We start from the raw sequence: 14,369 nt of genomic DNA on the forward strand, positions 1-14,369 counted from the left end.
ATACGATTGGTATGTCCAGATATACTAGGTTCTTTTGGAACCCTCCACTGAAGTCTACAAAATAGAAGAAAATGGGTGAGGGACAAGGGCAGGTGGACCTCAAAGACTTGACTTTAAAAAGTTGAGCACGAGAATTACACTTCTTTAAAATACTGCAACATACGGCATTACAGAAGGATGCTGAGCACATATAGTCCAACAGGGCACACAATATCTTAACTATTCATTAGGAAAAACATGACATATAGCACACAAACAGCAGTTCTCAGAGATGTCTCTCTTTCCTACTTGTCTCCTTTGTGCTTTGCCAGAGTAGCAAATCCAGTTTCTACTCATCTGCTGGGTCATAAGAGCCCATCAACAGGACAGATTTAGGTGTTATTGAAATGGGATGTCCTGATGCTGTTTCTGGTTTACATCTTTTTGCCTTTGTATCTCATACTAAATCAAATATAAAATCACTGAGAACAATAACCAAGGGAAATATGGTAGATTAAATGGACAAAATGTATTTTTAAACAGCATTGCTGCCTAAGCTTAATTTCAATCAACCAGATTTGATAAATAATATAAAGATCTTCTATTTCTCCTGTAATAAGACTGCCTTTATAATTTTCTCTTCCTGTCAGTATATCCATTAAAGCATTTACCTACCTTCTGTTTAAGAATTACTCAGCTGCCATCAGGTTTACTTGCAATACTATTCTGTTAACTTCTCTACTACTCAATAGAACAAGCAGAAATTCAGCAGTACACTTACTATCTGTCACACAAACTCACACTGAATGTAGCATTTCAGAAATAGAGAGATCAAGTATATTCCGATGAGACAGTGCCACTTAAAACCAGCCCAACACTAAGGCCCGATCTGCACTAAAAGATTTACCAGAGACCTAATACCAGCTTGTATAAGCAAAAATGTACTTTTGCTGCTGTAGCTTATGCAGTTCTGTCAGCAAATAACATACCATCTCATCAAAAACAAGGCTTTTTTTTTTCTGGTGCAAAATAGTGATGCAGGAATAGAGATGTCTGGGGGTGTTTAGTTGCATCCCTAGCAGATCTTATCATACTGGCAAAGCTTCTTGTGTAGATTTAAGTTCAGACTTCAGTTATAGTTAGTCAAATTAATTTGCATGATTATGATTGTCTGCTATTCTGTTTGCTAAAGGGTGACACTCTAAATAACGACAAATGAAATTAAGGGCTGATTAACTTGTTTACTTGCTCAGCAGAGTAATTGTATAGAGATGTAAGTCAGCCTTTGTCTAGAATCCAGACCCACCCCCTCTGCAATGGGGTGAACCTTCTGCTACTCTGAGCACTAACAGCTAGGTGCTTAGGCCTACACTATGCAATGACATTCCAAACAGCAAACAAGGAGAAATGGAAACTTCCAGAGAGGGATTTGTTGGATCTGTGTTATTTATTAGAGCTGCATCAGATGCCTGTCTTTGAACAACATGACTTTCTCCACTGGGAAGTCATGCAGCTCTCCATTGAGATGGGAATCTCAGGTGACTTGCTGGATTTAGGCAACTCATTTTTGATGCCTGGCTTAGAATAAGTTAATTCCCTCCAGCTGAAATACAATCGTAAACAGCATCTGAAGTGACATCACAGACAGTATAAGGATATCCCAACTAAAAAGTCCCAACCTTTGTGCTAGCACTCTCAGTTGGCAATAAGAAACAATGCCATTCCTTCACCAGCTGGCAGAAAAAAACTACTTTGGTGATTTGTGTAGAGAGAATGTGAATTGCCTTCATGCCAGTTGTGTGTTCAACTTACTTGAGCAGGTTGCCGAGATTGAAGAGAGCTCGATTGTGCTGAGGGTTTAACTGCAGGGCCCGTCTGTAGTAGTCCTTTGCCTCCACCACATCTTTGGTCAACGTCCCCAAGTTGTTGAGAGCACTTGCATGACGAGGGTACAGTCTAGAAAAAAATGAAATATCAAGTTGCAGACACTTATTATTTGATAAATAAAGCTGAGGTCACTAATGCTGCCACCACTGTTGTTAGGCACTTGGCAGAGCAAAGGTCATCTAGGAATCACTGGGATCCCGAAGAACCTTTTCAACTCCCAAAGAGGCTGCACATTAGATCCTCTCTTACAGTTCCTGTACTAGTCCAGGGCAAAAGGGAAGACTGAAGAGGTTTGAAAGTCTGTTTTACCTTCCAAGCAAAAGTGACTAAAGCAACTTGAATGTCTTTATTCAGAAGGTTTTTAAAACAAGCAAGAAGTGCTCTGTCAAAAATATGTTTCCAATGGAAATATGTTTTGACATACACAGAAACCAACACAACACTCTTTAAATGTATTTTATTTGTTTGTTTTTTAATCAGTTTTCCACGATAAAAGTGATAATAAAGTGCAAAGGGAAACTTGAAATCAGCTGTTGAACAACGTTTGCAGGACCAAGCAAAATGGTAAGAAAAATCTGGAGAAGACTGTTTAACAGTGTGGATTCCCTAAGCTTCTAGTTGTATTTTTTTTTATCACTTCATTCTGTTCTCCTTTATCTGATCTGTTGAACTTTATGTCTATCTGTTTCAGTTATAACACTACACACTGGGCCCAGCACATTGCTGTCAAAATTCTCCACAAATTAAGGACATCATGGTCCATTCAGCTCATTAAATTCTCAAAGCTCTGCTCCTACATGAATATTTTGGTTTGTAGGTCTTTCACCAGAGAACTCCGAAGGTGAAAGGGATCCAGGGCAAGATTTAGCATCCAGAACCCTTTGCGTCACAGACGGGTGAAAACCAAGGTTCATGACAACAAAGAAATAAATCTATGATGGTAACCCACAGAGGTCCCAGGCAAACTGGGAGACCAGTTGTGTGAGCATGTCTGACACTCTGGTATGAAAAAGGGCACTGGTGCTTTCCCATTGGGCTCCTCCAGCTGATCACTTCATTCGTGATAGGGAGGAAGCAGCTTAACATGGTTAAGGCTTCAGTTTGAGAAAAATCCCACTGCCACTGCAGATCTTCTGTTTCAGATGGGGACAAATATCTGACATTTCTTTGCCTTAGGTCCCTGTTCATGGGAAAGTGATGTGGAGAATGACATTAAAGCCAGCTGGCTATGAAAGCCCAAGGTACAGCATGAGGAGGGTCATTTAAAGGAAAAAGGGATTAAGACTCCATAATACAGTCTGACTCTAAAGCTTGCAACTGTTTTTAATCTGTGGCTTTCCATGGTGGTTTTTTGTTTTTTTTTTTTCCTGAAGTTGTTCATTACGTCAGTTCAGCTCTGGGATTTTCTGTGCTTAAGTACCATGAATAATTTAGCATTTTATACACTGCTGGAACATTTGTATCAGTCACATTTTTGTTCCACAGCACATAAGTGATTTTGGCAAGGTCTTACTAGGGGGTGAAGCTGGAATGCACGAAGGAATTCCAGGCAAGATGGACATGAACTGGTAACAAACCCAGAATGCTTCCTACAACTAAGAGAAGAGCCCCAAAGACCTTTTTCTGTCCAAGACCAAGCCCAGCAGACAAGGATTGCAAAGCCATACAGTTGAGGAGAGATTGCTGAAGTATGTTCAGTACAGAAGCTGTGTATGTTTTTTAAAGCTTAGCTTATAATAATTACAAAAGATAAATATAGTAACCACCACTCACAACTAACAACTGCAGACTCTGTCAACATTCCTCCTGTACAGAGAAGCATCCCATCTCCCAGAGGTAACCACTTCTGTCTCCATTCACCCACACTACCTACCTTCCTCGCTCAAGTGATTTTTGAAGTTCCCTAATAGGTCTTGTCAAAGAGGAGCAAAGAGTAGGAAATTCATGCTGAGACAGCAGTTGGCATAGAAATAGTATCACTTTCCATCACTGAAGCTACTCAGTGAGCCTGACGTGTTTCCAGATGTGAGAGATTCCCTGCACTTGGAGAAGCATCAGCAGAAGACCAGATAGTAATGAGAGTCCAGTGCTGAGTCTTGATCTTGGCCCTAAAATCCACTGGTCATTAAGACCAAGCCTCCCCAGCTGAAAGAGGCTGAGAGAAATGCTTTCCACAGCCACAGCAGGGGAACAGTGGGAAGGACCAAGCTTGCTTGCTCTTCAGCACTTAGGATGCAGCTCTGTGTGATACCTAGATCAGGATCTTGAGCAAAGAACATTCTATCTACCTTATGGTAAATGACTGAGGGTTCAGCCTTGTTTCCAATTTCTTCCACGGGATTTTCACATTGGTTTGGAACAAAAAAAGGTCTGGGAGTTATATTTTTGAGGCTTTTTTTTCCCAGTTGGCTATGATAAATGCTGTGCACTACTTCTGTCAGTACTCACACATAAAAACAGTTCTGATATCTGACATGAAGCTGCTTGAGTTATGAGTGGGCAAAAGTATTTCAGACAATCCCTGGGAAAGTCAGAAAGAGATTAACATTTTACAGCCCTATACCTGACAGTTTTGCTCTCAAACTTTCAGAAATTAATTCTGTTCTTGGCCTCTAGTGCTCCTATGACATTTTAGGCACGGGAGATTTGCTTGCACCGGTTTGGAGAGGAATGAAAACTCAAGATTAAATAAGAGAACTGATTTCACCTTTAAATTGCACAGTTCTGACCAGCAGCTCCATAAAGACACTTCTGAGCTCAGTGCTAAAACCCCTGAACAGCAGATTCCAGGATACAAGCACGTCTTCCATGTATCCTGGGCTCTATTTCTTGTGTTTTACATTTATTCATTACATTTCATTGCCCTTTCCAAGAAACAGAAGCAAAAACTCAGAAACTAGATAGCACAACTTGTCAGCTTAAACCTGCTTAGCATCTAGCCTGAAGAACTTCCAACATTTGCAGTTTTACAGATCTGAAAAGAAATCTGAGCAGAGTAAGATAGGGCAGTGGTGTTGGGGTTTGCCATTAGGGTTCAGTTCTTTACAGTTTTATTTGGAATATTACTTTATTACAATGCTAAAGCAAGACGCCACTCAACTGGGTTCATCAGAGAGCATAACTAAGCCCTAAGAGAGCACCACCTCCAGGAAAGTACTCAGAGCCAGAGCACTTGACCATCCATGCTGTTATACTGTTAATGCAAGCCCTAACAGTTCCACATCACCTTCAGAGAGTTCCCTGAGTGGTTCAGGGCTAAGCCCAGACCAGGATTTGGTCCCAAAAGCCAGCTTGGGCTCAGCTGCTGTGCCTCAGAGGATGCTGACTCTTACTGAACACTTGCAGGTCAATTTATGCCAGTCAGCCTCAGGGCTGGAGAATGGGGCCCAGGCCCTTTTTTATTTATTAATATGGATGATGACTAAAGGACTAATGGCCTTATTCAAACTACTCTCTGTTCATGCACACCCAATAGTGCTAACAACAGCTTCCTGGGGACAAAACCAGAGTAGAACAAAGCCTTGTGGCTGGATTTACAGAGCATCATAACACTTGACCATAGCTAACTAATTAAAGCAACATCTATTGAAGAAATCTCAAAATATTTCTGCAAAACTTGCAGATACACCATTTGCAAACTGTTTTGCTTTTTGTGTGATCACATTTTTTAAATGTGATCTATTATTTTAATGAATGGTCACACATATAATTTTTTTTCCATTTTTATGTTATTGGGAGGTTTGTCCTGTTATTCAAGACTTTTGTAATTGGCTGCAATGATTCCCAATGTATACCTTGCTTATTTTGACCATAAGCTCTCTGGTGCAAAGATTGTCTCTTCCCCACACGTACTTATTTCTTGGAAGGGTCAGAAACACATCACCAGGACAAGAAGGTCTCCAATTAACCTGAAGTGTCTTCACACCACAGTAATGACAGTATCCAGAACCCAGACCTTGTTTTACAAATAGCCAGAACACTCTGAGGTGCAAAGAATCATTTGTTGGAACATAGATACCTTGTTTATCAACTTCTCATGAAAAAAAAAAAAAAAACAAAGCTTCTATCTGGACACACACAGAGCTGTATTTTTCTCGCCACCTCCACTGATAATGGTAACAGTCTGCAGGCAATATCCTTCTTGCTATGCATCTGATTAGGTAGAAATTCCTCTAGGCTTCATCTAATCAAATGCAAGTGCTGCATTATTTATGAAAGAAAGCTGAATTTCATTAAACTTAGTCTACAAGAAGCAGTTTATGTAAAAAAAATCAGTTTCTCTTTTCTTCAAGAAATCAGAAGAGTTTTCCTTAAAAACCTACATTCACAGGTAATTATAATAGAAGTCTTGAAACAGCAAAATTACTTTAAAAAAAAAAAAGCTAAACCAGTCCATAAAAATATATTTTAAACAGACTGGAATTTCATTTCTAAAGAGAAGACAAGTGGGATATTTCCTTGTTGCAGAATGAATAATTCAAATGATTCCTCCAGTGCTGTATCTGCAATTGTCAGAATAAATTTAAGCATCTTTCCCTTTAACTATTACAGGTATACACTGCACAAGAACTCCTGTTAGTAATTATCCCCACTTATTTTAGGCTAGCAAAATTCTCTCTAACACCACTGAACAAAAGCCTTATTGACTTGCACAGTCCGGTTTCACAAAAAGATACCAGGTATAAAACATACAGTCATCAAAATGCTGATGGCCATTGATTTTGCTGTTTAATGCTGCTATTACCTGAAACATTAGTTTTAAAAAGAAAAAATTTGATGGGTTTTATTTGGCAACATATCTGAACTACAAGATAATTCCAGAAAAAAAGAGAAAGGGAGGGAATTTGTTGTCATGACTACAAACTATAATCCACCAAGAATTTTAATTCTTTTAATTCAGTTTGAGAGAGACCACTTAAACAACTGGCAATCTCTGCTTGCAGTCCTGCCTTTAAACAGCCCTTAGTCTGGTGCCAGAATTATTCAGGGGGCAAAAGGCACTAGTGTGTCAACTCCCCACTTGCTCTAAAGAGCGTTCATTCTGTGAGTTTTGCACAGCCATCACTGCACAAGGGCAGACAAAGACAGGGCATGAGGCCAGACTAACCTGGGAAACTACCCCAAACAGCATGTAAAAGGCTGCAGCACCGACTTCCAGAGGTCCAGGCAGGTCCTTGCAGCCACCACATGATAAAAGAGGTTATTGAAGGCAGTCCAGAGTCAGCTCTCAGAGCTGGGGCAGTCCTGAGATGTCACACGCTGGAGTGGCTCTCCTTGATGCCCCAGCCCGTGCCTAGCCCTTTGACCCCCTCCAACCATCAGTGACAAGCCTGTCAAAAACTCATTCCCAGTGTCTTAAAACACGAGTCCTTAAAGTCAACATTGGCCGTCATTAACCTAACAGCCATGCCACAGCAGCACCAGGAGAGAGAAAAGACCTGTCTGCATCACCTTCATCTTGCACAGTGTTCAAAGGGGCTCTAAGCATATTCATTTCTGCTAGAAAGAAAAACCATCAAGCTGGGGAGATCCAGCATGTCTGGGTTTTGTTAATGCATCTTTTGATTAAGAATGCACTTAAACATAGCACTCACAGGGAATATCCCACCTTGGAAGCAGCTTGGATTAATTACCACTGCTGCACCCTTGTGAGAAATCAGTGCCTCTCTCATGGTAAAAGAAGAAGAGGGGCTGATGAGCCCTAGGACAGACCTCCTCTCCCCAGTCCTCCGTACTGCAGGATGACTCCCTGCTACCTGCTGCTCCTGGCTCACCCAGAGCCTGTGCAAACCTACCACAACATCCAGCATCCATGGACTCACTTCAGCCAGATTAAGTACACAGGTCTTAATTACCCAAGCCCAATTACTTGCTGGCAGCATGACAACTTGGTTTTAAGGCATGTTTTGCCCCATTGCAACACATACTGTAACATTTTATTGGCATCATTTTGGCAACAAAAGTAAGAATATTACATGAATAATGTTTCACCTGTGCCAAATTTTTATACTGCCCATTTTATGTTTACTCTGATATAGAATTCAAGCCAATTTTCTAATTTTAATATTACATCACACTCATTTTTATGAATTTACGTAAGTTCTCAATAAAGCTCTGTGTCAGGCTGAATTATAACTTGACTTGATGTAATTCAGAGACAAGTCATCCTATGGGGAACAATTCTGTGCTGGCAACTCTGGCCATGGCCTCACAATAGCCTGGTACCTTGTTCTGGGAGCTGCTCTATGTAATGGGGAAATGTGTAGGTCACACAGATAGATCCTATGTCTTCCTCAAAAAGTCTTTCAATTTGCAGCATTTGAATACTTTTTATAGAAGGAGAGATGATCCTGCAATATTAAGCAGCAGCTGGTTTTGCTTGAAGAGGTTTAGTAGTTGCATCAACATTTCCTCAAAGGTAACACCTTTCAATTTGGCAGAAGGTTTGTGGCAGGCTGGGGTTTTTACCTTCTTTTTTTTTTTTTTTTTTTTTTAAAAAGAAAAAAAAAAAAATACCAACCTGGAAATCCTGTTGAAAGTCAGGCAAGTGAGAGATCTAATGCTTTTGTGTTCCTTTGAAAGTCTCAGGCATAATCTTCTTCAGTGAAAGCATGACAGAGCAGCCAGAGTGCTGTCTGCTGGTGTCGGGTACTACATCACGCCCATTTCCACATCCTCAGCTACGAGGTAGTCTGGTTCAGGGCTTGACACAATGCTAGGAATAAGACAGGGAGCTATCCCACCCAAGCATGATGCCAGGGGCTCTCAGAACATCCCTGAGCAGTTCTGCAGGTCCTATTAGGGTCCTCACTGCTCCTTACATGGACTGAGTCAGGCCCTGGTGGAAGCCCTGCACAGGAAGTCAGCGGGAGGCAGTGCCTGATCATCAGTGCCTACAACTATTTCAGACACCCACACAGGGTGTCCTCCCTCCACTGCTGCTGAAGGGCAGGGGCATCCCTCACAGATGTCTTGGTCACCTCAGTCCACCTCAAATGTCTTCTACCTTCTAGTGGGCAGAAGTCATCCACATTTTGGCGCTGAGCACCTACAACGTGGACATGGAGATGGTACTCCTCTTTGCCATGTTTCCACATGCCCTGGGGCGCCTGTCTCTCAAGGTCTCCACACGCCGTCACTGAAGTGACAACAATAAAACTTCCCTGCTCTGTACTATTGCCTCTCCACTCACAGCACAAGCCCTCTACAGTGATGACAACCTCCAGCTACACTCAATGGCCAGCACAGCATGATCTTCATTTCAGCTGGGAGCTCCAGAGGCCAATTTGGTATGAACAGTAAGTGCTGAACTGCAGCCAGGGATTGGTGGAAGGAAGAAAGGTCCTGGCTGTGCAGCTTCTCTCCCTGCTTGGCAGCCTGGTTGGCAGGAACAGGAGCCCACGGGTGCCCTACTGCCAGCAAACCCTTTTACCAGGGTGAGCATCCAAGGCTGATGGGGAGAGCAGAAGGGATGGCAGCCGTGCTGTACCCTGATATGGAGAGAAACATCTCCAGGACAGAGATGTGAGGAAAAAAGAAGCTGAATAGATTTAATCTGTAAACGCCCCATGAATTCTTTGAGCCTGACCTCAGTTAAGGAAAAAACACCCCAAAGATATCCTGATGCATGCCATTTAAAAAACAAGCCTGTAGCACATTAGACAACATTACAACTTATGAATTTTCCTTACATTTTCAGACTTGGGCAGGGGTAGAATCTTAAGAGATAGAGATGAAGACAGAAAAAGGATTTTAAGTCAAACAATGTCACAGCTAAATGTAAATAACTAAGGCCTTTCCTGCTAAACTCACATGTTCCGTGCAGTGCCGAGGCAACACGAGGCTATCAAACCAGGCTGCCTGCTTATGCTCTCACATAAAGAATTTATGCAGGATCCATGTAAGTCCTGAAAATCCCAGGACCCACTCAAGCCCAACAAAGGACTAATAATTCACAATACGTCCAACTTACAGACAGCGCAAACAGCACCAGCGCCTCCGTAGAGCCCACAGAAACTAGAAGGATACCAGAGCATACAGGAGACAACTGGGTGGGTTCCTCAACCAAACCGTTACATGAGGGGATGAAATAACAACATATATCTCGACTAAGCAGATGGGGCGAAATCACGCCTGTCATCTCCCAAAGTTCACAGATGCTGGAGGAAGCTGTACAGCTCCATACTGCCACCCGCAATCACGTCTGTCTCAGGGATGTCTAGGGGTTTCCTCAGTCTTTGGTGTAAATCAAAGCAGCCTCATTCCAGCACCACCCAAATTGCTCAAAGGGGTCATTCAAAAGTCTGGGGATAAGCAGAGTGCCTTAACTACTCCTGCAAAACCTTCACACAAAGTCTCAAGGCTATCCTTGACAGACGTGCACAGGGAACAAATTTTTCTGCTGACCCTTGGTAAGGACCACCAAAGGCAAGTCTCTGATGATTTAGCATGACAGTAATCAGTGCTACCTGGTCATTCTTTGAGCAAAGTTTTCATAAAGACAAGGACAGCAGGCTATTGAAAAAGAAGTGGCTGTAAGAAGAAGTAATTAGCCCTTGGATCTGAGGTTCTCATTAACCAAAAGTGGAAAGTTTACTTGAATGCCTGCAAAATACAGCCATAAGCTTCTCTCTGCATAGCTCACAAAAAAGGAAAAAAAAAAAAAAAGAAAACAAGTACCTTGTCCCAGTAAGACAACTTTGGAGCTTCCTTTTTGAAGCACTGTCTATCTCCCCTGCTTTTAGCATCAGTCCCTGGTATGCAAGTAGTCAGAGCAACAGCACCAAGAAGGGCTATAGAGCAGTCATCCTCATAGCTAGTGGGGCTCTTCTCCATAAAGATGCATTTGAAAAGCCTGCAAGTCCCTAAGGGACAGTGTAGAAAGACCTGAATACAATGACAGAAGCCACAGTCTAGGAAGAGACCCTGCCTGTAAATACCAGCGTCCAGAAGCAAGTTATACATCAGTCCATCTCAGCAGGCATGTCCAGCTTCCACTGCTGTCAAAGCTGTTATTGCACACATCCTCCCTCTGCATCAGGGCTCAGGGTTGCACTTCCACTAGTTTGGGTTTTGAGGAAACAAAAGTGCCTTTATTGACTGATATTTGGCCACTAAAAAGCAGAATAACTCAGCGGAGGTGGAGCACACCCTAAAACAGGCATGGATTAGCACTTTATAGAGAACAGGTTCAAAAATAAATTACCCTGGCTGAAGTAATTTGGCCATCATCCCATGCACTGTGTTAAGTCCTTGATTCAAATTATCAGGCAGCCTTTCCAGCCATCAATTATTATTAAATCACTCAACAACTATCTAGCTTCAGGACAGCCACCATATAGGTATGCAGGAGTACCAATTACCCCAAAAGCTCATTGTCAGAAGTGTGATTCAGAAGAACACCATGCAAAGAAGTTTCCAGCTGCTTGGATGTGATCTGCCTCAGTTCTGTATCATCCACTAACACAGGCTATTATGTGAAGTCTCTACAAAGATGTTTCATCAAATGCCTAACCAGAGGGCTTGCTCTGAGGGCCTGACCTAAGTAACATTAAGTGTCAGAAAGGCGCTCACAGCTTCAGGAGCAAATGCAGCCGTGGCAGTCATGGCAAAGCAGCACTGCACATTTCTGACTCACTGTAAAAACAGGCTAACAAATGGTGCTGGTATTTTAATTCTTTCCAGAAATAAATCACAGATGGTATCCAAGGCCACCTGCAGTCCACGCTGAGAGGCATTTTCAAGGCACACACACAGACGCGCACACACATAAAGGGCTCTATGAACACAATTTTTTTACTGCACGGAGAGTGCAATTTAACTCAATTTAAACAACCCCAGATACTGTTGATTTAAGATATATAAAAACCCAGCAGGAAGGTGTGTGGGAAAGCTTAGCAAGAAACCTGAGTCTCTCTTACAGCATTAGGACCTTATTTCTAAAATGGAGTGAGGAAAAAGAGCAGCCTCGCTTCCTTCTTTTCTACCCATTCCATGATGTTATGAAGCTATTCTGTTCCCTCAGTGAGGGATACGGATACGGTACCCACACTGCCTCCTCCTCCCTCCTCCTGCATTCGAGTACCCAGTATATATGGGCATGACCTCATGACACTTCTTGATGCCACAAACCAGCATTCCCAGTTTCTGTGCTGTGAGCACCACCCTCAGCTGTAATATTTGCAAGCCCTGCAAGAGCCAGACCACACACATCACAGTACCAAGTGTTTTCACACTGGTTCATCTGCCTCCTGACCCACTCTCTCCTCTCTGTCAAGGCTGAGCACCAGAGTAGCTCCCTGAGCTGCAAAGAAAGCAAGCCTGAGGGTTCCTGCTTGCTGCTCAGAGGCCCCCTTCTCTGGAACATGCCCCAAGGGGGAATGGAGGTTCCTGCACAGCGGGCTGGTCCCCCTTCCCACTCTGTGTGGTCAGCAGCGTTTGGCAGGCAAAGTCCAAGGAAAGCTTGTGGTTGTGAACCTGCTGATGGACACACACACAGAGGCACACTGCAGACGTGTGCACTCCCATGCACACACACCAGTGAGTTTATGCCCATGAACTCACAGTATTACATATAAGGTGGATACCTTCTGGAGGACTCTGTAATGATGGTAAGATCAGTTCACATATTTGCCCATGTCTTCCTTGGGAAAAAGCAGCATCCCAGGGAGTAGTTCCAGGTTGCCCTGGGGTAACTGATGTTTGCAGGGCCAACCTGAGTCTCCCTGTCACCCCCAACAGCCTGTTACAATTTGACCATTTTTTATCTTTTGATGGTCACAGTATCTGCCTTCACACAAAGATAACTCTTTCTCCCCCACTATTAACTTTACCATGATACTCTACTGACATTTTTTAATTAAGGGTAAATCTGTATTTTTTATATTCAAAGGTACAAACATGAATTTTTAGATGTTGACCTTTTACCAGGCACAGAAACATAGCTTGAATAGCACAGAACTATTATTAGCAGGTTTATTCACCCAGCTCCAGCAAGAAATCCAGCAACCTCCTCCAGCCTCACCTGCTGTGGCTCCCATTGATCTGCCATCCATGAGAAGCAAAGCCTTGGCAACAAACACAGAGATACGTGGTAAAACAGAGTTGCTTCGGGAATTAAAATTTTGAATGAGTGCAATTGTAGCATGGAAGCTACATGTACAATTGTAGCACAATTCCTTCACACACAGACACACACCAACCCACCACCCCACATCCCACCCCCCATTATTAAAAGGGTTATTAAAGACATAATGACTATTCATCAGATGGGTTTTAAGGATCTGCTGTTCTATCCTCTCTTCATGTCAGCTCATGTGCATTGCTGAGGAGCAATAAAAAGTCTCAGCAGAAACGTCAAGGAAACACGGCTGGGGAGAAGCAGGACAAAAGCTTGGTAACTATCAACAACAGCAAAAATGTCTTCATTAACACATCAGAGTTGTTCGTCACGTTTGTATGAGGTTGCATGGCCTCATATTCTCACTCACAAACACGAGGGTGGCAAGACAAGTTTTATTTCAGATAAGACCAGCACCATTTGATCCCCATGAGCAGGAGGTCTCTGAAATTCCTATCAACAGCCGCCAATCTGCAGCAGAAGCAGCAGCAAGGATGCTAAGGCCAGCTTTCAGAGCAGTCTTGGTCAACTCGCATCTCAGACAGAGTATGTCTGGCCTTTACATTTTGCAGGCAGAAGAAACCCCACTTATCTCCTGGAGACACTACTGTATGTCAGGCAAATAGGCACAGCAGTCTAATCCAGCAGTGTGTTTTTCTTGTCTCGCTGAAGGCAAGCTGAAAGGTTTATAACCTACTGCTACAACTGCAGAGTGCCAGCTGTTCATCAGGTCTGCTTTACGGGTGACTCACCTCGCATCTCCAAAGGGCTCTGCTTCCAATCCAACACAATCTACAGAAGGAGCTTTTTTTAAGCACACAGAACTTTTTTTCCTTTTTATTCTTCCCCTCTCAAATTCAAATATTGTTCTCAATTTTTGTATTTCATGTCAGTTTTCATTCCTCTCTCTTTTAGACAGTATAATTAGATTGCAACAATTACCTAAGCCAGGGTGCTCGGTCACTGGTCCCTGGGCTGGGGTGAGGAATAAGTTTTTGACAGGCCACCTGCAACGGCATCAACAGGTGGTTGTTGGGATCAACTGCCTAGTTTGCCTTGGAAACCTGCCCTGCAGTTTCACCATCAGAGAAAATACATTCTTCTTCTCCATCATTTATCTGCCATGGAGCTAACAGAGATACACCATCACGAGCCAGCAAAGGATCCTGCCTGCCTTTGGAAGCAGGAAAGCAGCAGGGATCAGCTTCCCCGGGATTTCGTCTCCGCTGCTGTTATTTCACTACGCAACCCGGGCGCATTTCAACATCCTTCTCCACAGCTACAGCTACATCACCTGCCTACTTCACAGGAGCAATGGGTCGCTTTGCTAAACAGCTACATGGCAACCAGCACTTCTGGCAGAAAAGCAGCATGTAGCAAATGC

The 14,369-nt window shown here is 42.9% G+C and overlaps 1 protein-coding gene across 1 annotated transcript in view; it reads right to left on the reverse strand.

The window, feature by feature from the left end:
- Positions 1-14,369, reverse strand: part of TMTC1 (transmembrane and tetratricopeptide repeat containing 1) — an 86,054-nt gene that overhangs the window by 17,842 nt on the left and 53,843 nt on the right. Inside the window, exon 9 of the mRNA XM_008937842.1 lies at positions 1,792-1,935. Within this exon, the coding sequence (XP_008936090.1) occupies positions 1,792-1,935 (144 nt within the window). The remainder of the gene's footprint in view (positions 1-1,791; positions 1,936-14,369) is intronic.

Source organism: Merops nubicus, unplaced genomic scaffold (assembly GCF_000691845.1).
Source record: "Merops nubicus isolate BGI_N331 unplaced genomic scaffold, ASM69184v1 scaffold10323, whole genome shotgun sequence".
NCBI classification, from domain to species: domain Eukaryota; kingdom Metazoa; phylum Chordata; class Aves; order Coraciiformes; family Meropidae; genus Merops; species Merops nubicus.